The following is a 26,169-nucleotide window of genomic DNA, read 5'->3' as shown; positions in this document are numbered from 1 at the left end:
GCGGCCTCCGCCCCTCGGCTGCTTCTGCTTCGGGCTCTTCGGGTCCGCTGCCGTGGGCTCCTCGGTGCCGAGGCTTTCCTCAGAAGAGGTCTCACAGCCAGGTTCAGCCATGTGGGGCTCGCCTTCCCGACAGCTCAGAAGGAAGGGCACTGGCGGCAGCTTGAGCAGCGCAGGCCCATTTATAGTCGCTTCATTTCCTGACGTCACCAGCAAGTCCTATCTGATTGGACAACATGCAAAACCAAGAAGCGGGTCACTGAGCCAGGTCCTGTCAGATCTGACTGCTTGCCCTCGAGCTTGACCTCTCTTCAGTCAGAGTCGGAATCAGGCGTCCTCTAATTTTCTTGTGACGGCCTCCAGAAAAAAGTTCAAACATTCCGTGTAAAGAAGTAGTGTACCTCCAGATGTCGGGTCACGATCTCAGGGTTGTGAAATACAGAGCAACTTCAGGCTCTGTGCTGAGCTTGGACCCCGCTTGGGAATCTCTCCCTCTCCCCCTGCCCATCCCCCTACTCCCCTCCCTCTCTCTCTGATTCTCTTTAAAAAAAAAATTTCATACTGGAAATCTGGAGGAAACTACACCTTTACAAGGAATGTTTGAACATTTTTCTGGAGGCCGTCACAAGAAAATTAGAGGACGCCTGATTCCGACTCTGACTGAAGAGACGTCAAGCTCGAGGGCAAGCAGTCAGATCTGACAGGACCTGGCTCAGTGACCCGCTTCTTGGTTTTGCATGTTGTCCAATCAGATAGGACTTGCCGGTGACGTCAGGAAATGAAGCGACTATAAATGGGCCTGCGCTGCTCAAGCTGCCGCCAGTGCCCTTCCTTCTGAGCTGTCGGGAAGGCGAGCCCCACATGGCTGAACCTGGCTGTGAGACCTCTTCTGAGGAAAGCCTCGGCACCGAGGAGCCCACGGCAGCGGACCCGAAGAGCCCGAAGCAGAAGCAGCCGAAGCGCGGAGGCCGCCGCCGTGGCCGCCGCGGCCGTCGCCGCTGCCCCGACAGTTTTGCCACCTACTTCCCCAGGGTTCTGAGGAATGTTCACGACGGCCTGAGCCTCTCGCAGGAGGCCGTGAGCGTCATGGATTCCTTCGTCAAGGACATCTTCGAGCGCATCACCAGCGAGGCCTCTCACCTGCTCCGCACCACGAAGCGCTCCACCATCACCTCCAGGGAGATCCAGACAGCCGTGCGCCTGCTGCTGCCCGGGGAGATTGGCAAGCACGCCGTGTCTGAGGCCACCAAGGCCGTCATCAGGTTCAACAGACGCAAATGAGCTGCCCCCGGACCACCTGACCACCTCGCAAACCAAAGGCTCTTTTCAGAGCCACCTCACTTGGCACAAAGAGACCTGTAACTCTCCAGAGTGCCACCTACTCTAGCGTTTCGACCTGTGCCATTCTGCCCGTTCTTCAAACACCTTTACCGTGCGCAAGTCCACTTTAATATATGTGTGTGCTGCAGTCTGTTATGATTTTCCTTGACCATGTCGCATTTTATCACTTTCCTAAGTGGCCCATTCCTTCAGGTCAGCGTCTTCGGGACTCTACGTCACAGTTGGGGCCACAATAATTTTACTTGCCTTTTGTATTCTCCTTCTCCCACTTGTGTAGAGTAGTATCGTCTAGAGAATTTTCGAGTGTGTTGATATAGCAACAAGTGAAGCGCTGTAGCAGATACAAAACTCACACTTACCCCATTCACAATCCCTCAACGTATCCCCTCATCCTAATTCAGTGAAATACATGAAAGAAGGCCCAAACACCATGCAGAAAACTCAAACTATGCAGAATCATGCCCTACTCAAGCTCCCGACCTTGGGAAAGGCCTACTTTAGGTGACTAACGAAACACAATAAAATAAAAATAAATAAATAAATAAATAAATACATAAATACATAAATACATAAATACATAAATAAAATAAGAGAAAGCCATACTTTACTTCATTCAAATTTATCTGATTGTGTGCCTGGGGAGCCTATCATCTTTCCCTTTTGACACAAAAAGCTTCTTGCCCTGCAATTATGCCTGGATGACGGGGTCATCCAATGAGAGCAGCTGTGCTCCCAGCCTCCGCTAGCAGCAGCCAATAAGCAACTGGCAGCGCAGGATCCACGGCCATTGGCCCAAAGGGTGGTGGGGTGACTAGGGCTGAACCAATAACAGCCTTCCTGTGTCATGCAGCCTGGAGATTGAGGGGGAAGGTGGTGTGATTGTCCGTGTGCCTGTGGGTTTCTGTTGAAGCTCTTCCTTTCAACCAGGGTGGTTGAAGTGTAAACATGCAGATGTCACAGTGGGACCTGTCCCTATGGTTTTACATCAAAATAAGAGGAGGCTGTTTGGCAATTAAGAGAACTAAGGTGAATCCTTCCTCTACCTCAAGTGATTTGATGGATAGGAAGACTGAGGGTAATGGTAATGCACTTTAAGGCTCATTGTGTTTTTCTTCTTGGTGCATGGGTTTTTTTCCTTTCTTTGTTTCCTTTTCCTTTAGGTACATGCTGAATTTCAAAGTAGTTGGTGATTATCCAAGTGCTAGTGAGCAATCATGGTGTAATGCTGTGGTTACTGAGATGAAGTAAGGGGATGGCTACTGCTTCACTACTTTGAAATTCAGCATGTACCTATAGGAAAAGGAAACAAAAAAAAGCCCATGCACCAAGAAGGAGAACACAATGGGTTTTAAAGTGCATTACCATTATCCTAAGTCCTCCTACCCATGAAATCACTTGAGGTAGAGGAAGGATTCACCTTAGTTCTCTTAATTGCCAAACAGCCTCCTTTTATTTTGATGCAAAACGATAGGGACAGGTCCCACTGTGACATCTGCATGTTTACACTTCAACCACCCTGGTTAAAAGGAAGAGCTTCAACAGAAAGCCACAGGCAGAGGGACAATCACACCACCTTCCAGTTGTTTATTGGCTTCTGCTAGCGGAGGCTGGGAGCACAGCTGCTCTCATTGGACGACCCCGTCATCCAGGCATAATTGCAGTGCAGGAAGCCTTTTGTGTCAAAAGGGAAAGATGATGGGCTACCAAGGCACAGTATCAGATAAATTTGAATGAAGCAAAGCAGGCCTGTCACAAGGTCAGGAGCTTGAGCAGGGCATTTTTCTAGATGGTTTGATTGAGTATTCTGCACGCTGTTTGGGTCCTCATTTATGCATTTTTTTGAATTCGGATAATGGGATATGTTAAAGGAGTGTGAATGGGTAAATGAGATTGTTATAGATGCTACTGCACTTTAATTATTGCTATACCACACATTTTGAAAAAAACTCTCTCGATGATACTACTATACACATGTGGGAGAATGAGAATGCGTGAAGTAAATAAAATCATTGTGGAAATAATTTTGACCGTAAAGATCTCTGAAGAGGCTGACCTAGGGGAATACCTAATAGAAATGACCATTTAGAAAAGTGAAGAAATGCAGTATGGTTAAGAAAAATCATAACAAACTGCACTAAAGACATATATAAAGTTGAGCTGATAATGTTTTTAACATTTCTTTCACAATAAGAATTTTTAAAACTTGGCAGAACGGCACAAGTCCAACACTAGAGTAGATTGCACTTTGGAGGGCCACAGGTCTTTTTCCACCAAGTGAGGTGGCTTAGGAAAGAGCCTTTGGTTTGCGATGTGGTCAGGCGCTCCTGGGGGAGCTCATTGGCCTCTGGTGTACCTAATGACGGCCTCGGTGGCCTCAGACACGGCATGCTTGCCAGTCTTCCTGGGCAGCAGCGGGTGCATGGCTGTCTGGATCTCTCTGGAGGTGATGGCGGAGTGCTTCCTGTAGTGGTATGAGGAGCTCTCCTTGGACACAACCCATTATCCAAGGGATTCATAATCCTGTATTTAGTTCTATCTTGTTAACTTTTTTCTTTAAGTTGCCATAATCAGCATAATTATTTGATGCCATCACTGTATCATTTACCTCTATTTGCCAATTCATTCTATTATCATTCCTTCTTACATCCCACATCTTTTTCTACCGTCCTCAATTACATTCTTTACAATTGCTGTTCGTTTGGTGCCAGTTGGTGTAAATACTCTGAGTTATCATTTTTTCTTAAATGTCTTTACTTCTGAGTTAAAGTCTTAAGGTAACCAGAATTGAGATGGGGTAAGGTGTGCAGGGCATTAAATAGGGATTTAATCTTCTGAAACCCTGAAAGGTGTCACTTATGTACCTACCTCTTCTTACATGATATTCCTACAGAGGCAATGATGAAAAATGTTAACCCATGGGAAATGGAGTTAGACAGGGTCCATACCACTTTGGGTGGCTTCGAGGCTTACCCGGGTATATTGTCACACACCCCTGGGAATTTTGGTTAAGGAAAAATCATGTGCGTAATTATTGTGCTGATTATAATAATTGGACTGGCATAATGAATATTCTTTCCCTTTTAGGAACTCAGTGTTCTTTCTCACATGGGGTAATCTCAGACATTGGAGAAAAATGGAGATATGGGGATCTCAGCTTCCCCATTCCTTGACAGCATCAATGATTAGATGGTGGCTCGTGAACAAAACCCAGCTGGGATACCTCTCCATTCCATTGAGGTGGCTCTAGCCGTAGTGTCAAGCGAACAAACAAGCAGAGCACAATTGCACAAGAAGTCGAGGAAGTCAACTTCTTTTTCCCTGCATCATTCCATCCCCCAAGCTAGCATTGTTCTGGGCCGAGAAGAAATGGCCCAGCTAGTAAGAATTCCTCTCACCAGGGAAGGAAAAATGGAGTGAGTGACCAGCTTCTCTAGACAGTCCTGGCACTGCATGAAGGTCTACCTTCAGTTTTACCACACCCATGGCAGCAGAGAGAGTTGGCTAGCTACAAGGAATAAAAGCCGAGCGTATTATTAGCACATACACAGCCGGACTGACTGCAGTTTATGGAGAATTTTGTGCGGACAAACTCAGCAGTTTCCACCACTGATGGAGTCACTGGCTGGGTGCACAGATGCTGACAACCGTCCCAGTGATATTGAAGGGTCCTAAAGCCAGCCATATGTCACTACTTGCGCCCCCTTGCCCCGGACCTCTCTCCAAACGACACCCCTACACAGACCCCGCCCTGCCAGAGCCCAGACCCACATGAGTAACCATCCAAACTCTCTGCAGCTGCACAAGTGTAGAACAGTAGCCACCTGGATCCTTTCCCACCTCAACCAGAATCCAGGAGTTAAGCTTACAGACAATCCATTTTTCTAGCAGCCGTGCAAGAGCAAGAGACCATCTTAGGTACCCATGGCAGACCCACCAGCTTGCGTGCACTCGGGGCTAGCCCCTCTAGCTATCTATGCACCTGCATGCCGTGGCCTGATGCCTGTCATTGGCATCTGCTAGGGCAGGTACGCACACAGAGGGGACTGTGCGGTGATGGGTGAGCACTCTGACAGCCAGGCCCCTGCCAACAGCTGCTTATGGATAAGAATCATGCTCAGGCTCCTGTCACTGGCCTGCAACTCCATGCCCACCTACAGATAGCACCTCCAGGTTCTAGTTGGAGTGGGATGACTGATATATTCAAACAGTTAAAAGAAACTGCCAACCAAACATACTTTACCCAGCAATGCCGTCCTTCATAATTGAAGGTGAAATAAAGACTTTCTCTAATAAATAAGAGCCGAGGGAACTTGTCATGTCTAAACCTATATCACAAGAAATGCCAGAAGGAGTTTTTCAAGCTGAAACAAAAGGACACTGATTGGTAACACCAAAATATATGAAAATATACAACACACTGGTAAAGGTAAGCATTTAGTCAGCTTCAGAATACCCTAATACTGTATAATGTGGAGATGTGCTGACCGGGTAACCTGAAAAGAAAGGATAAAAGATAAACGTATTGAAATTTGCTGCAGTTTCAACAATTTGATAATGGATACATACACATACAAACACACACACTCACACTCACATAAGCACACACTGTAAACAATGATGTAAGAAAAGTAAAAGGGTAGGCAATAACAGGATGGAGTTTGGGCTGTGACCAAAGTTAAGCTGTTGTCAGTGTAAAATAGACTGTTATACCTACGGGATGTTGTACGTAAACCTCACGGGAGCCACAAAGCAAGGATCTACCACACATACACAAAAGGTAAAGAGAAAGGATTCAAAGCACACCAGTGCAGAAAATAGTCAATTTAGAAAGGAAGGCAACAAGAAAGGAAGAAGTGAAAAGTAGAATTACAAAAGAGCCAAGAAACAAATAATAAGTTGGCATTAATAAGTCCTATCAACAATTACTCTCTTAATGGAGTGAATTCTCCAATCAAATGGCCTACAGTGGCTTAGTGACCAAAAAGCAAGATCTAACCAAATGCTGGTTAGAAGAGACTCACCTCAGCTCTAAGGACACAGGAAGATACAAAGTGAAGGATGACAAAAGATACTCCATGCAGGTGGAAACCAAAGAGACCAGGGTTAGCTATACTAATGTCGGCAAAATAGACTTTAAGCCAAAATGGTAACAGGAGACAGAGATGGTCATTAGGTAATGATGAGGGGGTCAATCCCTCAGGAAGGTATAACAATCATAAATATGCACTCAACATTGGAGCACCTAAATATATTAAGCAAATCCTTAAAAAACTGAAAGGAGAAATAGACAATAATACGATAATACAAGGGGACTCCAATACCCCAATTTCTTAAGGTTTTATTTATTTATTTGACAGAGAGAGTGAGCACAAGCAGGGACAGTGGCAGGTAGAGGGAGAGGGAGAAGCAGGCTCCCCACTGAGTAGGGAGCCCAACATGGTGCTCGATCCCAGGACCCTGGGATCATGACCTGAGCTAAGACAGACACTTAACCGACTAAGCCACCCAGGTGCCTCCAATAGCCCACTTTCAATATTGGATGGGCCGTCCAGACAGAACATCAACAAGGAAACATTGGACTTGAGCCATACTGTAGGAAAAATGGACTTAACAGACATATATAGAACATTTCATCCAACAGCAGCAGAATACACATTCTTCTCAAGTGCACACAGAGCGTTCACCAAGGTAGATCGCAAAACAAGCCTTAGCAAACGTAAGAACATTAAAATCGTACTATCTTTTCCAACTACAAGCGTATGAAATGAGATATCACTAACAGGCAAAAAGGTAGAAAATTCACCAGTATGTGGAAACTAAACAACATGCTTCTGGATAACACTTGGGTCAAAAAGAAATCAAAAGGGGGAATCCAGAAGCAAATGCAAATGGAATCACAGCATATCAAAACCTACAGGTTGCTGCTAAAGCCATTCTAAGAGGGACATTTACAGTGACAAACACCTACATTAAGAAACAAGAATGACCTCAACCTAACTTTTCAGCTCAAGGAGCTAGAAAAAAGAACAAACTAAACACAAAGTCAGGAGATGGGAGAAAGGAACAAAGATCCAAGTGGAAATAAATGTACCAGAGACCAGAGAAAAGGATGGACAAGATTAGTGAAACTAAGAGCTGGTTATTTGAAAAGAGAAATAAAATTGGTGAAACTTTAGCTAGGCTAACTCTGAAAAACAGAGAGAGGACTCAAATGAGTAAAATCAGTAATCAAAGAGGAGACACTACAACTGACACCATGGAAATACAAAGGATCATGAGAGATTACTACAAATGGTTATATGCGAACAAATGGATCACCTAAAAGAAATGGATAGATTCTTAAAACACACAACCCACCAAGACGGAATCATGAAGAAACCGAGAATCTGACAGGCCAATATCAAGTACAGAGATTGAATCATTACTCAAAACCTGCCAAAGCAGAAAATCCCAGGAACAGATGTTTCCCTGGTGACTTCTACCTAAACATTTAAAGAACCAGCACCAACACTTCACAAATTCTTCCCAAAAACTGGAGAGGAAGGAATACTCCCAAACTCATTTTACAAGGCCAGCATTACTCTGACCCCAAAACCGGATCAGAACACCATAAGAAAAGAAAATGACAGACTAATGTCTCTGATGAATATAGATACAGATATCCTCAATGAAAGAAAAACCATTAGCAAACTGAATCCAAGAGCACATTAAAAAAAATCATTCACCATGATCAAGTGGAATTTATCTCTGTGATGCAAGGATGGTGCAACATAGGCAAATCAAAAATTGTGATACACTGCATTAACCAGACAAAGGATAAAATCATATAATCGTCTTAGTAGATGCAGAAAAGAGTATTTGATAAAACTTAATACCCGTTTCTGATTTAAAAAAAAAAAAAAAAAAAAACCTCTGAGGAAGTGGGGATGGAGGGGACACACCTCAACATAGTAAAGGCCATGTGTGACAAGCCCACAGCCAACGTCATACTCAATGGTGAAAAGCTGAAAGCAATTTCTCTGAGATCAGAAACAAGATAAGAACGCCCACCTTTGCCACTTTTATTCTACAAAATATTGAAAGTTCTAGCCAGAGCATTTAGACAAGTAAAGAAATGAAAAGGCATCCAAATTGTAAGGGAAGAAGTAGAACTGTCACTATTTGCAGACAACTTAATGTCACATATAGAAAACCCGAGAGACTCCACCAAAACACTGTTAGAACTAATAAATGGATTCAGTAAAGTTGCAGGAAAATCAAACTGCAAAAATCTGTTGCATTTCTGCACGCTGCAAATGACCTATAAGAAAGAGAAATCAAGAAACCAATCCATTTACAGTCGTATCATAAGGAAGAAAACAACTGGGATTAAATTTAACCAAGGAGGCAGAAGACCTGTGCACTGAAAACTATAAGATGATGAAGAAAAAAATTGAAGAAGACACAAATAAATGGAAAGACATTCCATCCTCAGGGATGGGAAGAGTTGGTATCGTTAAATGTCTATCCTACCCAATGCAATCTAGAGATGCAGTGCAATCTCTACCGAAATTCAATGGCATTTTTCACAAGAATAGAACAAACAATCCTAAACTTTGTATGGAAGCACAAACAATCAATCAAACAAACACAAAGCCCAAAATAGCGCAGTCTTGAGAAAGAAGAACAAAGCCGGAGGCCTCACACTCCTGGATTTCAATCACTTTTACAAAGCTATAACAATCAAAACAGTATGGTATCGGCATAAAAACAGATGCCGAGATCAACAGATGAGACTATAGAGAGCTCAGAAAGAAATCCAGACATATACGGTCAATTAATTTACAAAAAGAGCCAAGAATATACAACGGGGGAAAGAACAGTCTCTTCAGTGGTATTGGGAAACCTGGACAGCCGCATGCAAAAGAATGGAATGGGATCACCGTCTTACACCATGGGCTAAAGATGAAATGTAAGACGCGAAACCACAAAGCGCCTGGAAGACATCATAGGTGGTAAGCTTCTTGACATCAGTCTTGGCTATTTATTTATTTATTTATTTTTGGATCTGACACCTAGAGGAAGGACAACAACAACAAATATAAACAAATGGGGCTACATCAAACTAAAAGCTTCTGCACAGCAAAGGAAATTGTCAACAAAATGAAAAGGCAACCTCCCCAACGGGAGAAAATACTTGCAAATCATGTATCTGATAAAGGGTTAATATCCAAAATACAAAATGACTTCCAAAAACTCAAAAGCAGAAAAAAGAAAAATCAAACAACTTGATTAAAAACGGGGCAAAAGATCTGAATAGACATTTTTCCACAGAAGCCTTACAGATGCCCAACAGGTACTTGAAAAGGTCTTCTATATCACTAATCAGGCAAAGACAAACCAAAACCACAACAAGGTAAAACTTCCCACCACTTAGAATGGCTATAACCAAAAGACTGGGAATAACAAATGCTTGTGAGGATGGAGAGAAAAAGGAAGTCTCGTGCACCGTTGGTAATGTATGGAATGTAAATTGGTGCACCACTGTAGAAAACAGCATGGAGGTTCCTCAAGAAATTAAAAGTACCATATGATGCAAACATTCCACTTTGGGGTATTTATCTGAAGAAAACGGGTACAGTGAATGGGCACTAACATGTTCATTGCAGCATTATTTACGATAGCCAAGATATGGAAACATCCTAAGTATCCATTTCAGTCCGCAGGATATGGCCTGGTTTTACATGATTTGAAGCCAGACCGACCTGGGTACAAATCCCAGCTTTACTATTTACCAGTTGTGTGCCATTAGGGAAGTTCCCTGAGCCTGTGCTGTCTCATCCGTAAAAAAGGGAATGAAAGTAGTAGCCACCTCAGAGGGTGGTTATGAGCATTAAATGAGATGATGGAAGTAAAATGCTTAGCATGAGAGATGTAATGAGCACTCAGTAAATTTGGGCTGTATCATTTCCTCGCACATGGCACAGGAAGTGAGCCCATTCACCCAGCCCTGGCCGTCCTCTCCACAGTCTGGTTAATTTCCTTCAACCAGGTACCTGTGAAGTGGTTATAAGGAGGGCTTTGTTGGCCGCTAAGCACCCTCCCACACTCCCTTCTCCTCTGAGGTTTTAGCCTTGGCAGACGAGGTGTACATGGCTTGCTTTTGCACTCCTTGCCACACGTGTTTTACTGACAACTGTGGTCGGTTGAGATCTCTGACATGTCTTTTCAAGCACCATCCAAGGCTATCCTGCCAACTCCGGCAGGCCCTTAACCAGTTGGCACCTCCTGTTCTTCAGCACATGTTTTAATAGAGAGCGCACTCTGCCACTCTTCTCCTTCCTAAGACAGCCGTGTTTTGCCACAAAACTAAAATGTTCTAAAAGTGTTGATCAGTGTTTTCGTTAGCTCTGCTGTGTCCGATGAATGATTCCCTGGAACTACCCGTCCACGCCCCCCACCACCAAACATCAGTGGAATGCAAGTAATGTTCTGACCAGTGGGTTGTGAGCAGCTTAGGAAGTCCACTCAATGTACGTCTCTCTGAGTCCAGGAAGGAAACCAACATCCCCTGTGGTTTTTAGGAAAAGTGGTTTGAACAGAACTTTGGGGATGAAGGGTGGGCCGTGGGTTAGAAGTGTGATAGAATGTAATACATCCCCAAGTGTGGTATACATGCCTCTGCAGGCACACGAGATGGTTTTAAGTGGTACACAGATTTTTTTTCTTACAGTTAAGCAGTTTAGTTAGTGTGAATTTAAAATATACGAACACCATGTTATCCTGTGACGTTGCAGATATTATGGCTTAGGAAAATGTTTTCAAAAATCTTGAAAATACGTTCCTTAAAATAGCTATATTCAATAAACAATTGTATTGGTGATATGCACATATAGCCAAAAGGATGAAATTGTTAGAGGAAGGACTTTGCATGCCATCCAAATGGTTATAAGCTTCCGAGTCAGACAAACCTCATTCAAACCTGGTCTACCGCTTATCAGCTGTGTGACTTTAGGAAAGTAACCTAATTTCTCTGAGCCTCAGGGGAAAATGGAGTTGAATAACAGTACCAGCTTCACTGGACTGTTGTCAAGCTTAAGCCAGGAGCTTTACACTGTAGTGGTGTGAGGGCCCAAAACCTAGCGCCAGGTGGTCTGGTTTCCAGTCCTAGCTCTTCTGCTTACTAGCTCATTGACATTGAGCAACTTACTTCATCTTTCTGTGCCTTGGTCTCCCCGTCTGGAACATGGGACTCTTAGGAGGGTTAAATGAGTTGCCACATTTGAAGTGCTTAGAAATATTTCTAGTATATATTAAGCATTACGTGTTTCTTAGATTAAAAATACATGCATATAAAGCTCCTGACACCTGACACCTAGTAAGTCCTCGTGAAATGTTACCCATTGGTGGTGCTTTGTATTGCCAATGCCTGGAACAAATAAATCTACAGTCAGAGTTTGATTAAGAAGCAGCATTTAATTGCCCAGGACTCATGGAGAATTGACAGGGCCCAGCACCTCTCTGCAGTAAAAATCAAAACACAGGGCCCCATGGAAGCTGGGCCTTCTTAAAGGACTGCCAGGAGTGGGGTTGGAGAGAGGGCCCAAGCTAGCTTTCTTTATCCTGTTAAAATAGGTGTGGGTCATTCCAGTTAAGAGAAAAGGAAATGAAGCAAGCAGCCTAATGCCACACGGCCTGTATATGACAGAGCTCGGTAGAATGCTATCTTGATGGAGAACTCACAGCCCGAGGGGAGGAATAGAGAACTGGTCCACTGGGGTTCTGACGAAAGGGGGATACTTTATGGAAAATCTTATGCTAGAGGTATGGTGATGATGATAGTAATGTAACAGCAATACCATTAACTGAGATTCAGCCACTGTTACTGACTACCTCTAGACATTGTCCTATCTCCCAATCCTAAAAAAAAAAACCCTCTTCTGTGATACCATTAACACTCTCTTCCTACTTACTGACCGGTATCCCTCTTCTTTGAAAGAGTACCCTATTTCTATCTCCATTCCTCATCCACCACTCACTCCTCAACCCACTGCGGTTTGCCTTTTCTTTCCCAAGCCATCACCGCCTCTTCTGGGACTCTAGACCATCTGCTCTCCTCCGTCTTCCCATATTTATTCAGCAAATACTGAGTCCCTACCGAGCGCCATACATGGTACTCAGTCCTGATATATGACAGCAAATGAGACAAGGTCTCTCTTCTCAGGAAGTTCACATTCCAGGTAAAAGCAAAAATTGGATCTGCTGACTGAGTGCCCTCAAAAGCAGTTCACTGGATGATGGAGACGATCACTAACAGCGGGGCGCATGATGGTCATACCCTCAGAATAGATACTGTTAATCAGGGCGAACCTGTTTGAGCACCTTCTAAAGGTAGGTAGAGCAGAAAGCTCCAGGCAGCACACTGACATTCTTAATCTTAGGGCATCTTGGAGCCCGTCTTGTGAGAAAATGCAAAATCACTCACTCAGGGATTGTGACAACAACTCCTTTTGAAGAAAGAGGAATGAGTTGGAGAATGAAGTAGGGTGATTAGTGTCGGGCTTGCATTTCAATGAGGTTAAGAAATAGATGTGAATGCTGATAAAATTGGGAGTAAAGAAAGAGCTCAGATGAACTTAGAGCTTTCAGATCACTTCTGATTGGGGAAGGTAGGCCTAAACGACATCAGCAAACAAACCACACAATACGTATCTCCGGGCTACATACTTCTTCGAAGTGCCTCCAATGAAGGGCTTCCCTTCCACAAATTTAAGGAAATTTTAATATTGGAACAGCGATAATTTACTTAAATAAACCAAGAGAAAAGAGTGTTTGCAATGGCCGCTAAAGCTACTGAAAGGGCATGTTTCCTATCGAATAAGTGACCTGAAATGGCTCAGAAAACCAAAATTGTTATTCTGAGCACATAGATCTCAAACAAAATCTTAATACCACCTTTGCTGATGAAATGCTACTATCATTCTTATTAGAGCCCGAAAGTGACAAGAAATCTTTTTATCAGCATTACAGTCAAAAAGTATTTGCGAATATTTGGAAATTAAATTTTAAAAAGATTTAAACGCTAAAAAAAAAGAGAACCTAAATAGTTTTAGTTGATCGGATTGCACCGCACATGAGTAAACATGTAGAACAGCTTTACCTTGGGAAACGTTACACTCTTAGAAATAAACAGGAACCTTAGCAGACTCTAAGCAAATGCAACCTGAAGTCAGGCATGGTCGTTTGTTTTTTTTACTCATAGACATATTTGCAGTGTCTATTCCAGATAGAGTAGATACCAAGAATTCTGTTGAGTGAATGAATGAGCCATATTTTCAATCTTTAGGTAGTAAGAATGGTGGGGGTGGGGGGACAAGATAAAGAAGATGACGAATTTAAATGAGAGGTGGTAAGAAGTAACCGAATACAGTTTTCTTAAGCACCAGGAAAATTATTTCAACTGTATGTCTTTTCTCCACATTTTCTTATGGACCTTGGTGGAGCGTGTGGATCTCCTGCGTTCAAGAACCGATCTTGCACTTACGAGTTTTGGGACTCTGTGCTCTCTGGATCTGAGTTGCTTCTGTAATAAACTAGTTATGATAGCATTGTTGTAAACACCAGATAAAATAGTACCTGTAAAAATATGCCGTAAACTAAAAAACATTGTACAGTGCGAGGGTGATATTATCACAACTATGACAGTACTGCTTTCTCTGCTATTGAAATAAAAGACCTGATTAAAGAAACAAACAAAACAAAAACAAGTAAATAAATAAAGAGGAACCACCAAAGCCGTTTTGTCAATAACATCTGCCAATATTTACTGTACACAACATTACGACAGAAATTTTCATAAATGTATTCCAGAATCCATTTAAAAATTGTAATAGGAACCCATTCTATGACGTTAACATCAATTTCAAATGCATATGAAAAATATTTTTTTCTATAAAAGCATAAAGGAGATTGACGTTGCTTCAGATACTTAAAAGTCTCTTCAATAACCCGCCTAACAGAAGTCAGATGGATTCTTATATCAGCTTCTGCACGTTATCTGTTGCCATATCACCCATAACGAACCTCTGAAAAATTCACCACACGCTCATGAGAGAATGAGAGAGAAAAAGGTAAACATCATTATCGCAAAAATAACCCCCACTGAGGCTGACCTACAGAAATATCTAGCAGAAATGACTGCTTGGGAAAGCCAAGAAAAGCGGCATGGTTAAGGAGAGTCCACAGTTGTCCAAGGAATAAACTGCACTCAAATATACATTAAAGCAGTGCCGATCCTGTTTGGTTCAAAGTGAAACTACTTTAAATATCCGCAGAATGCCACAACAAGAACAACAACTCTAGAGTTCGTCCCACTTTTTAAAGCTACAGGTCTCTTTGTGCCAAGTGAGGTGGCTCTGAAAAGAGCCTTTGGTTTGCGAGGTGGTCAGGCGGTCCTGAGGCAGCTCATTCGCGTGCGTTGAACCTGATGACGGCCTTGGTGGCCTCAGACACGGCGTGCTTGCCAATCTCCCCGGGCAGCAGCAGGCGCACGGCTGTCTGGATCTCCCTGAAGGTGATGGTGGAGCACTTGGTGGAGCGAGCCAGGCGAGAGGCTTCGTCGGCGATGCGCTCGAAGATGTCCTTAACGAACGAATCCAAGATGCTCACGGTCTTCTGCGAGAGGCTCAGGCCCTCGTGAACCTGCTTCAGAACCCTGGGGAAGTAGATAGCGAAACTGTTGGGGCAGCGGCGGCGGCGGCGGCGGCGGCATTGGCGCCTTGGCTGCTCGTGCTTCGGGCTCTTCGGGTCCACTTCTGTGGGCTCCTCCGTGCCCACGCATTCGCCAGAAGAGGTCTCACAGCCAGGCTCAGCCATGTGGGGCTCGCCTTCCCGACAGCTCGGAAGGAAGGACAATGGCGGCTGCAGAGGGGCGCTGGCCCATTTATATTCACTGCATTTCCTGACGTCACGGGCAACCTCCATATCTGATTGGACAAAATGCAATGCAGGGAAGTGGGGCTCTATGCCAGGCCGTGTCCCCTGTGATTGCATACCCTCGAGCTTCACATCACATCAGACAATTAGAGAGGGAAATCCGGTGCCCTCTAAACTTCTTGGGACCTCGGTCAGATAATCTTTCAAACATTCCATTTCATTGTGCATTTTGTCTGCTGATTTTCAACATCAACACAGTAACAGATCTTGGGAGAGTCTTGTTTTTATTGGAATACTTTATATTGCACATCATTACCTTATTTCTGATAAGCAGTAAGTGCCATTGGAGCAGGACTTGCTAGAAACCAGGATGCTCTGGAGACCCAGAGTCAAAGTGTCCATCTCTTAAAATGACAGCAAAGGTAAGGTGGTGGTGATGGAAACACATGAGTACATTGGGAGAGAGGAAGAAAATGATGCCTGGGCTTAAACAGTTAATGAATGTGTAACAGGAGGTAGCAATATGTGAGCACCTTCCCTTTCTATTCAATTACTTTGTGTGTGTGTGGGGGGGGGGGGAGGGACCCTTTTTTGGCAGGTAGGGAGCAGCACACAAGAAAGGGTGGCATAAATTGGACCAGTCCCTTTTCATTTATCTACCCAAAGACGGTATATTAAGGAGTTACAATTAAGAGGTGGGGGGGGGGGGATTTCAACTGGTCATAAGTAATTACACATCTCATAATAGCTCCTCGTGGTGCTAGTTTGTAAACGCTGTAAGGAAGGGCCAGCAGAATGGGATAAACCAGAGCTGAATCTTATTTCCCCATGTTTTCTGCACAAAGCAAGAGGTGAGGATATGAGATTGGCGTGGTTGTCTGTGGAACTGCTGAAATGCCTGGTGAAATGCCCTCTGAATCTTCAGGTATGTCCACAAGAGATAACAGGAGATCCCAGAAATTCACAAGCAGAGCTCTCATGTGCATGCCTGGCCTGCCCTGGTGGGGCAAGACCAGAGTAGTGCCCAGTAGTGTCCAGAGTAGAATGGAGAGAAAGTCAAGCCGCCAGGAATCCCCAGCGAGCCTCCATTCTGTCACAGTCACTTGCATACCTTTTCTTTTTTCTTGCCAAGCAACCAGATGCTGATCTTCACAGATGGCAAAACCACGACTAACAAATAAATCAGAACAGGCCTGGGCACACAGGCCAGTTTGTCAGGACCAGTTTGCTTACCTTTCCAAGCAACTACTATCATTGTCAGCTGCTCAGCCTAACCCAACAGGTGCCACTACAGGAGAGGAGAGGGAGAAGGACCAGTCCCAGAGGGCCCATTCCCAGTGTACCCCAAAGTCCTCTTCCTCCTGACAGCCTGGAACCTGCAGCTACCACAGATGGGTCCCTCTGAAGATCCTTTCCCCTCTTCTGGCTTTCCAGGCATCGTATCAACTAATCAGAGTTGGTATTAAGCTTCCTGTTGCCTCTCTCAGAAGTCCTACACAAACACGCCAGTGAGAAGAAAGGTCAACCAACAACATTTGTTCACTGATGCCCCAGCAGGGGAGCTCTGGGAACACTTCACCAGAAGCACCAAAGATTGTAGGCTTTTCAACTTCGGCTTACTGAGAGAGTCTGACCTCCATATCCCAGGCCCCTAGTTCCAGAGGAATGACTGGCCAATTGGGGGCCATTTCTCCTACTACTCAGAATGGACTGTTGTCCTGGGCTAAGCCACCATAGCTTGGGCAGGAACTCTCGCATGGCCAGCAGAGTGCTGGTGCAAATCAAGAGACATAATTGACGAGCACCTGCCCCGAGTTCTGACCAAGACCCTCAGGAGAAACGGCAAAAACCATAGTCTCCAAACACAGCACACAAAGAAGTAGTCATACAGATAAAAACACCAAAAAGGTTTTTAATGTTTTTAGCAGCATTTGCCAAGTTTAAAATTGTTTTCTTAACACTAGTTAGGTTGTAAAAACCATACCCGCACACTAGAATTGCTGACCAAATATAAGTGTTGTTGGGTGAAAAAAAAAAAACAAACCACACACACACACACACACACACACACACACACGCCAATTTACCCAAATTGTCTAAGAAACCACCAGAGGGACCTATACTAATCAACTCTTGTTGATCAGACATTGGATGTGGCCATCAGGGGAAGTCCCAGAGCTCGGACAAGGCGGCTCTCTGCAGCTGAGGTAGTGCCTAAAAGGGCCAATGGCTGAGGACTGCCAGCTGACTGCACTCTCAGCAGCTGAAGCAGAGTCTGTCTGTGAGGAGAGTTCTGGTTGGAACATCTTCATGTCTATCATCGCCTCATTATCAAATGATACTCTGGCTACCCAGGCAACCGTAGTTTGACAGTCGTTTTCTCTCAGCACTAGCTTTTGGCTTCCATTTCTTGGTGAAAAGAGGTATGTTATCACATTATTCGGTATTCCATTTTTAGGCACCGTGCCCTGTTGTCTGCTATCTTGCTCTCTATGCTTATATCCTAGCTTTACTCCAATGTATCCACATGTGCTCCCTGAATCCGGGATGTCATGGCTTCCTTAAATTTGGGGAAATTACCAGACATTTGTCTTTGAATGTTATTCTTCCAAAATTCATCCAAGTTTCTGCTTCTGGAATGCCTATGAGATGCACTTAATAACTACTTACCCCATTCCCTAAGTCTCTTTGCCTCACTCTCATCCTATTTTTGTCTTTATCCTTCTATGAGGCGTTCTGTCTTATTTCTTTCACCTATCTTCTAGTTCACCCATTCTCTCTATCTGGTGTGTCTCCTTTGCTGTGTAAACTTGTGTGGATCTTTTAATCTAGCGGTTCCTATTTTCAAGACTAGAAAACCATTTAAGACATTTTTGATAACTAGTCGCTTCCTACTCATATTTTACATGTCTTGTAATTATTTTTTAAAGATTTTACTTATTTATGTGTCAGAGAGAGAGAGCGCGCACAAGCAGGGGGAGCGGCAGGCAGAGGGAGAAGCAGGCTCCCCGCTGAGCAGGGAGCCCGATGTGGGACTCGATCCCAGGACCCTGGGATCATGACCGGAGCTGAAGGCAGATGCTTAACCGACGGAGCCACCCAGGCGTCCCTCTTGTAGTTATTTATATAAACGTTTTAGCCGTTTTTTAAAGTTGGCAATTGGTAATAATACTTTGGAACTTTCCAGTTTGGTTTCTTGTTTGATTTTGAGAAGGGTGGCTTGTTTTGGGATAGTGTGCGTGTATAGGAGGACTTTATCTGCAAGAATCCTGTAACAACCTCAATTAAGGTTACTCCTCCGGGAAGGATTAGAAGTGCATTTGCCATGTGTCTGCGTTTGTGACCGGGAACTGTTGGCATCATGCTGGTAATGCTAACCTGAACCCCAGAGCTACACCAGGACACTCGTGTGAATGCACATTCTCAGGGAAAATTTTTTTTCCCCCTCACTCAGAACTAAGGACCGGGAATAGAATTTTCCTTGGCACCTCCTTTTCCCAGTAGGAAACAGTCCAGTTTTCTCAAAGTTTGTAGTCATTCAAGCACCACTTCATGCAAAGCCGAGTATGTACTGTGATGGGTCTTACTTGCTCAGGCCCATGTAGCAAGCGGTAAAAAACAACAACAACATCAAAAAAAAAAAAAAAAAAAACAACTGTACATTCAAATAGCCTGAGTTAAAATACATGGTCGACATCAAGGGAAATCTTTTTACCACTATTAATTTGAACAGTTCTCCTCTGACCTGATGGAAGTGGTGAGAGATACGTCCACGCACAGGCCCGGATTCAGATCCTTCTCCTCACGGTTAAAAGCGTGCAGCTAGTCAAACAAAGAAACAAACGGCAGGTCAAGTATCATACCAGATTCCCCCTCAATCGCAGAGGCTGAGCACCCAGTAAGACTCTTACTGGTTCAGCCTGAGACACCTGACCTCACACTGGGCCCAATGCCGTGAGTCAGCGGCTCCACATCCCTGATTGGCTAACTCCCAGCTGACTGAGGCTTGAGTTGCCTTGACTAGAAGCCTCCATCATCCTCATGAAGCCGATCTGCAAGTCCTGAAGATTTGTGATTTCCACAAGAAAAGATTACAGGCTTGGGAAGTATAGAGTCAGATAAATCTGGGCTACTTAAAGTGTTAGCTACAGTTCCTAGGGAGCCTGAAATAGGAATTATTTCCTGAACTTCTTGATTTAGCGATGTCTGTACTGACTTTGGGTTTTCTCTTCTGTTTTTCCAAGAATTCCATAGCAAAAGTAATGTTGAATAAGTTTGATTGGGGGTGGGCACGCGGGGGCTGCGTTGTTTAAGCGGCTGCCTTTGGCTCAAGTCATGATCCCAGGGTCCTGGGATTGAGCCCCTCATCAGGCTCTCTGCTCAGTGGGGAGCCTGCTTCTCCTCTCCCTCTGCCTGCCGCTCTGCCTACTTGTCCTCACTCTCGCACTCTCGCTCTCCATCAAATAAATAAATAAAATCCTTAATAAAAAAGTTTCATTAGGGCATGTTCGACTTATTAGTACTATTTTCCCAGGGTGGTGGCTTATAATTTGTTACTTAAGCAACAAATCCACTTCTCTCAATCAGTCTTTACCATTAACCACACTATTAGAGAATGAATGCTCAGCAGATGCCCTTTGTCCTCAGTTGCCTTCAGAAGTGATCAGAGGCACTCACTTCCCTTTTGTCTAGGCCTCAACATCCATTTTTCCTCACTGCATCTTGGAGTTTGTATCTGTCACTCACCTTCACACTCCCAGTCTTCACAGTCTATATGGTGCATTCGATGTTGTTTTACTCATGCTGCTATTTGATTTCTGAACTTACGGAGCAAAGCACCCAAAGGAGTGCAAAAATGACCTAACGGATTCCATTTCTTAATATGACTTCTCACATAAAACGATACATATGGGACCAGTACGTAAGAGCAAGACGCAAAACCTTTGTGTGCCATATGGACAAACACGGGGACTTTGAAACAGCAGCAGTGAGCATGATAGAAAGGAAGTGCCTCAGTGGAAGGCTGTTTATGCAAAGAGGCTCACCGTTGTACCTTTGAAAACGGGCATGGTGGCGAAGAGCCTTTGGCTCCCCAAATATTTTTCCCCATCATGAGGCACTACCAAGGACAATTTCCTGGTCGTTGATTTCCTGATAATTTTTCCCACTGGCCTTACAGAATAAATTCCGTATTTTTCCAAATCCTTTCATTAGATTTTTCAAAAATTCCAGAAGGACAATAAGCAATAAACCTTACAAGGGTGGCCACTGATGCTAAATTCTTACTCTAATGATCCTAAGGAGAACTCCGGAGGTATAATGGCTCATCCGAGTTCTCCTACATTGGACCAAACAAACAACAAAACAACAACAAAAAACCCAGACTTGGCACCTAGTGATGGAAGAGGCATTGCACCCCTTCACGTCTTTGCTACACACAGAAGCCTTCTCTGGTATCCTCATTTTTCTGGAACTGCCCACCCTATTTTCCTGGAAGTCATATTGTTCTGCCACAGCTAAATGAGTTTTGTGATCTGACACTCCAGGAGGTTCCTGGGGCACTTCTGATGGGCTAAGGAAAGTTTCTTTGATTTTTGTAGATTATCCACATTTGTTTGGCAGGGCATGTCATCTTTCCCAGGGGCATTTACAAAGTATTTCAAAAGTACAAATGCCATTCTTAAAATACTGACCAAATATTGATTGCTAAAAGTACCATAATCAATTTCTAAAAATTGAAATCAGAGTATATTCACTTTTACAGAGATAGGAAGCTAGAAAAATAAAAACTACAATAAAATTAAGCAACACTAATACCGTCTTGAGTAAAAGGGTGGTGAATGGGGTCACCTCACTTCTCTAACGGGACAACAAATAATCAATATGATGGAAGAGGCAGTGCATGTGCCCGTGTACAGCTCAGGTTTCATATCTCACATGGGTTGTTCTATCCCCCCACCGCACCCCCGCTTGCACCCAAATCATAGGAAGACATCCTTAACCCCCAGGACCACAAATGGGATCATATTCGGAGATAGAATCATTAATGAGGCAATCAAGGTAAAATACCCTCTTTAGCACGGATACTAATCCAAAATGACTTTTGCCTGTATAAAAGGGGGGAATGTCCACACAGAGACATGCGCATAGAGAAGAAAATGTGGGGAATACAACAACAACAACAACAAAATCAATGGGAGAAGTCAGTAATGTAAGAGCCCAAGAGAGAGAGACCAGGAACTGATTCTTCCCTCACACATCTCAGAAGGAAGCAACCTGGCCCACAACCCTTGATTTGGACTTCCAACCTCCAGAACTGTGAGACAATACATCTCTGTTAAGCTCCCCAGTCTGTGGTACTTTGTAATGATAGACTTAGCACACTCATGCAGATTTTGATTCCGGAAGTGGGATGAAGTTGTAGCGAAGACTTAGTAAGTTGGGAGTGGCTCTGAGACTGGGTAATGGGGCGGGGGGGGGGCAGAAACTGGGTAACGGGTAAGGATGGTAGAGTTTTGAGATACGTGATAGAACAAGCTGAGATTGCTTTGAGGGACTGTTGGATGAAATATGGACATTAAGTGTATTGCAGGTGAGGGCTCATACAGAAAAGAGGAGAGCTGTAGGGAAAGACTTTATCATCTTAGAGAATACATAGAGCATCATGAAAATTATGTTGCTAGAAGTGTGAGTGCGAAGGGTGCTGCTGCTGAGGTAGCAGATGGAAATTAGAGGCATGTTATTGGAAACTTGAGAAATGGCCATCCTTGTTATCGGGTGACAGAGCATTTGCCCACACCATGTTCCAGTGTTTTGTGTTTGGTGAAGACTAGAACGTTCACATGATAAGCTGGGACAGATAAGCTGAGGAGATTTGTAAGCACAGTGTTGAAGGCATGGCCTGGTCTCCCCTTGCTGCTCATAGTAAATGCCAGAGGAGAGCTGTAAATTCAAGAAGGTAGCGTGAAATGAGAAGAAACTAGCACGTGCTGATTTGCAACCTTCTCAGCCTAACCAGGTAGGCTGCTTTGGAAAAAGGGCCAAGGCTGTGCCTGGAAAACCATCAGCTGGGAGCTTAGGCATGTGACACGTGGGTCCAATCGACCATCTCAGCAGAAGCCAGGAATGGAGACATAGTTATGCAAGTAAAATGTGTGGATACTGTGCGATACTGCGCGATAGCTTGAACCCTTTGGATTGCAGGGAAAGCCAACAGGTGTCTTATTCTGAGCATTTGGTGCTGGCTGAAAGGTGGCCCGCTAGACCTAAAGGGAAAGAGATGGGACAACACGAAGGAAGACTGTTGGGACTGCTGGGATTCGGCAGGCGAGAAAAGGGCCCCCAGATATATCTCACTGGGAACGTGTGCTGTTCTTCAGGAAAGGGGGCAAAGGACCCCACAGAAGGTTCAGGGGCTGGCAGGGCTGCCACTGCCACTACAGACCCAGAGGCGCAATGCCAGGGTCTGTAGAGCCATCTTCTCCTTGATTCCTGAGACCGAGGCTACCTCCTGGGTTCCAAAGGTTAGGAACACCTGGCCTTCAGAAGAAGGTACTGCAGCAGCCCTGGACAGGTGGGAGGCCGCCACTTCCCATGGCAGAGAGCGTGGGGCTGCCACCCCTTGTGGGAGCAGAGCTCAGAGCCTAGAGCCAGAGAGGATTCTTTTCCATGCTTATGCTCTAATATAATGTTTCCTACTCGGACCCAAACTTGCTCTGGACCCACGAACCCTTGTTTCCCTTTCCGATACCTTGATTTTGGAATAGTAATGACTGTCCTGTGCCTGTCCGTCCACTGTATTTTGGGAGCAGATAACTTCTTGTCTTCTGTCACACATTCTCAGCTGGGCAGGAATTACGCCTCAGCATTAATCATAGCTGGAAATGCACCCTTATCTGGTGTACAGGATATTTAGATGAAATTTTGCCTCTGCATTGATGCTGGAATGGGCGAAGGCTTTTGGTGACATTCACACAGGATGAATGCATTGTGGACATAAGGACATGAATTTGGGGGGCGAGAGGGCTGACTCTTACGGGTTGAACTTTGTGCTCCCATAATTGATATGTTGTATTCCTGATCCCTCATTCTTCTAAATGTGACCTCATTTGATGGTAGACTACTACCCTGGCATTACCCTGGTGGTCGTGTTCAGGTGAAATCATTAAGGTAGGCCTCACCCAGTAGGACTGTTGTCCTTAGGAAAAGGAGAGATTTGGAGTCACAGACACTCACAGAGGGAAGACCACGTGAGTAGATATTGTGAGAACGTGGCTATTTTAGGGCAAAGAGAACGACTTATGAAAGATGCTTGCCTCATAGCCCAGAGACTCACCCACCCATCAGACAATGAGTTTGGACCTCTAGCATCCAGGACTGTGAGGCAATAAATGGACATGTCATTTAAGTTGACCAGTCCCTGGTATTTGATTTAGCAGCCCCACAAAGCTAATATAAACATCCTTCAATCACCACGATTAAAACACCTATGACTAAGCCATCAAGCAAAGGAGAAATAGCCGGTAAAGACTAACAGCTCTTTCCCCCATCCCCACCACCACCGATCTCCAAGGTGGCACAACCAAGGAGGTCTCCTGTGGCTCACCTTGGGACAGCTTCTCACACGTGGGGCCAAGAGCTGTGTCTCAGAGGACGGAGGTCCCCTCATTGGCTGACTCAGGAGAGTGTGGGGCTTGAGCTGCTCTGAACAGAGTCTCCCACCATCCCCATGATGAGGTGTTGCACGTCATGAAATTTGAAGTTTCTCAAAAACAAAAGTTGGTAGCCTGAAAGGAACAGAGTCAGATAAGTCTGGATGTGTCAGAAAAGTAACTTCAGTTTCTAGGGAGCCTGAATAGGTTTTCTTTCTTGAACTCCTGGACTTAGGTATTTCTGTACTGGGTTTGGGTCCTTGCTTGTGTTTTCCAATGAATTGCAATGAATTCCAGTGAATCCCAATGAATTGAATTAATATGAGTAGTGCTTAGAAGAAATTGACTTGGGGGGCACCTGGGTGGCTCAGTCGGTTGGGTGTCTGCCTTCAGCTCAGGTCATGAGCCCAGGGTCCTGGGATTGAGTAGGGAGTAGGGAGCCTGCTTCTCCCTCTCCCTCTGCTGCTCCTCCTCTTTGTGCGCTCCCTCTCTCTCTCTCTCTCAAATAAATAAATAAATCTTAAAAAAAAAGAGGAGAGACTGACTTGGGTATGCTTGTCCTATTAATACTATTTTCCCGTGTCGATGCTTATGATGTGTTAGCGAAGCAGGAGCCCTTCCCTTATATCATCTTCTTAGTAACCACAGCATTAGACCATGATTGCTCACCAGGTACATTTTTCCTGACTCACCCACTGAAGCGAATAGTCAGATGTATTCACTTTCCACTCTGGACTTCAACATCGAACCCCATTTTCTTTCTCTTTCCCAGATTTCGTGCGTGCCACTCACACTTGCATTCCCAGTCTTCCAACCACAGCCCAATTTGGGTGCATTTTAACCTTGTTTTCCTAGTGCTCCCACTGGATCGGAAATTACAGACGCAAAAGAGCCCACGTGTGCCCTCCCTCCCCGACACACATCACACATATCCTAATGGATTCCCATTCTTTTTTTTTTTTTCTTTAAGTTTTTGTTTTGATTCCAGCTGGTTAACATACAGTGTTATATTAGTTTCAGGTGTACAATATAGTGATTCAACAATTGCATATATCACCTGGTGTTCATCAGGACAAGGACCCTCCTTAAACCCCATCACCTGTTTATCCCATGCCCCCCAGCCCTCCTTTCCCCTGGAAACCATCAGTTTGTTTTCTATAATTAAGAGTCTGTTTCATGAGTCCTCTCCCCTTCCCTCTGTCTCTCCCCTCCCCTCACTTTGCTCATTTCTTTGGTTTCTTAAATTCCACATGTGAGTGAAATCCTAAGGGTCGTGATCCAGCTGTCACTCGCCCTCCTGGCTTGCCCAGTGCCGAGTCAGCTGACTTTCAAAGCTCCAGGCTCCAAGTCCCATTGGTTATACAAACTCACGGTATTCAGCCCTTCTGGTTTCCACAGCCAAACAGTATGGGTATTAGCGTCCCCCGTGTGAGCTCCCTGGTGCGAGGGCCCATTTCTCTGCCCTCTCCCCATGCACAGCTCCCTCCTTCCTGTGGGCAGCCTCCATCCACATTTCTGACCTTCCTAACCTTTCAGATGCAGCTTCCTCCCTATATTTAGTTGTGGGGTTTCTTCTTCCAGTCCTTGGGTTGCTCTCTGGTTTATTTAATATTTGAGGATGATATCTAGTTTTAAATGTGGGACAGGGTGAGCTCAGGCTCCTCCTATTCTGCCATCTTCCCAAGCTCTTCTGGATTCACGTTCCTAAAATGACTTTTTAAATAATATGATATGTACGAGACCAATGTGCATGAATAACTGAAAAACCACTGTAATTCATGTGGTCCAAAAAGGCATTTTGAACCAGCAGCACTCAGCATGATAGAAATTAAGTGACTTATGAAACAGAATTTTATTTTTCTAAATGGTCCACAGTCCTTTCTCTGAAAAGGCATATGGCTCTGAAAAGAATTTTGGCTTCAAAAATTTAGTTCCCCATGTAAATGGCAATTTCTAAGGACCCCCCACAGGGATTTACTGGCACTTCATTTTATGGTAGCTTTCCTTGGGTATTTATGCAGCAAAACCCCCATCCCATTTCATATCCCTTTGGCTTTATCTCTCGTCTAATGGGCTCAAGAAAAGGTTGGATTGCTCTAGTTTACCTAGCTTTTGTCTCACTGTTTGGCTCAGAGTGACACCTTTCACAGGTTTCTACATTCAAATCAAAGGTTATTTAGAATTTATTTTAAAAGTTCACATGGAACACACAGCGCACATGAAGAAATAGTGGGTTTTCCTGCAACCTGTAACAGATTTCAAAGGA

The 26,169-nt window shown here is 44.4% G+C and overlaps 1 protein-coding gene across 1 annotated transcript in view; it reads left to right on the top strand.

The window, feature by feature from the left end:
- The first annotated feature begins 755 nt into the window (after positions 1–755).
- Positions 756–26,169, top strand: part of LOC144380376 (histone H2B 1/2-like) — a 28,343-nt gene continuing 2,929 nt past the window's right edge. Inside the window, exons 1-2 of the mRNA XM_078064011.1 lie at positions 756–1,259; positions 13,472–13,487. Coding sequence (XP_077920137.1) covers positions 859–1,259; positions 13,472–13,487 — 417 coding nt within the window. The 5' untranslated portion in view covers positions 756–858. The remainder of the gene's footprint in view (positions 1,260–13,471; positions 13,488–26,169) is intronic.

The sequence above is a fragment of the Halichoerus grypus genome, chromosome X (assembly GCF_964656455.1).
Source record: "Halichoerus grypus chromosome X, mHalGry1.hap1.1, whole genome shotgun sequence".
NCBI lineage: Eukaryota > Metazoa > Chordata > Mammalia > Carnivora > Phocidae > Halichoerus > Halichoerus grypus.
Note: the sequence above shows the minus strand (reverse complement) of the source record. Positions and strands in the feature narration are given on the sequence as shown.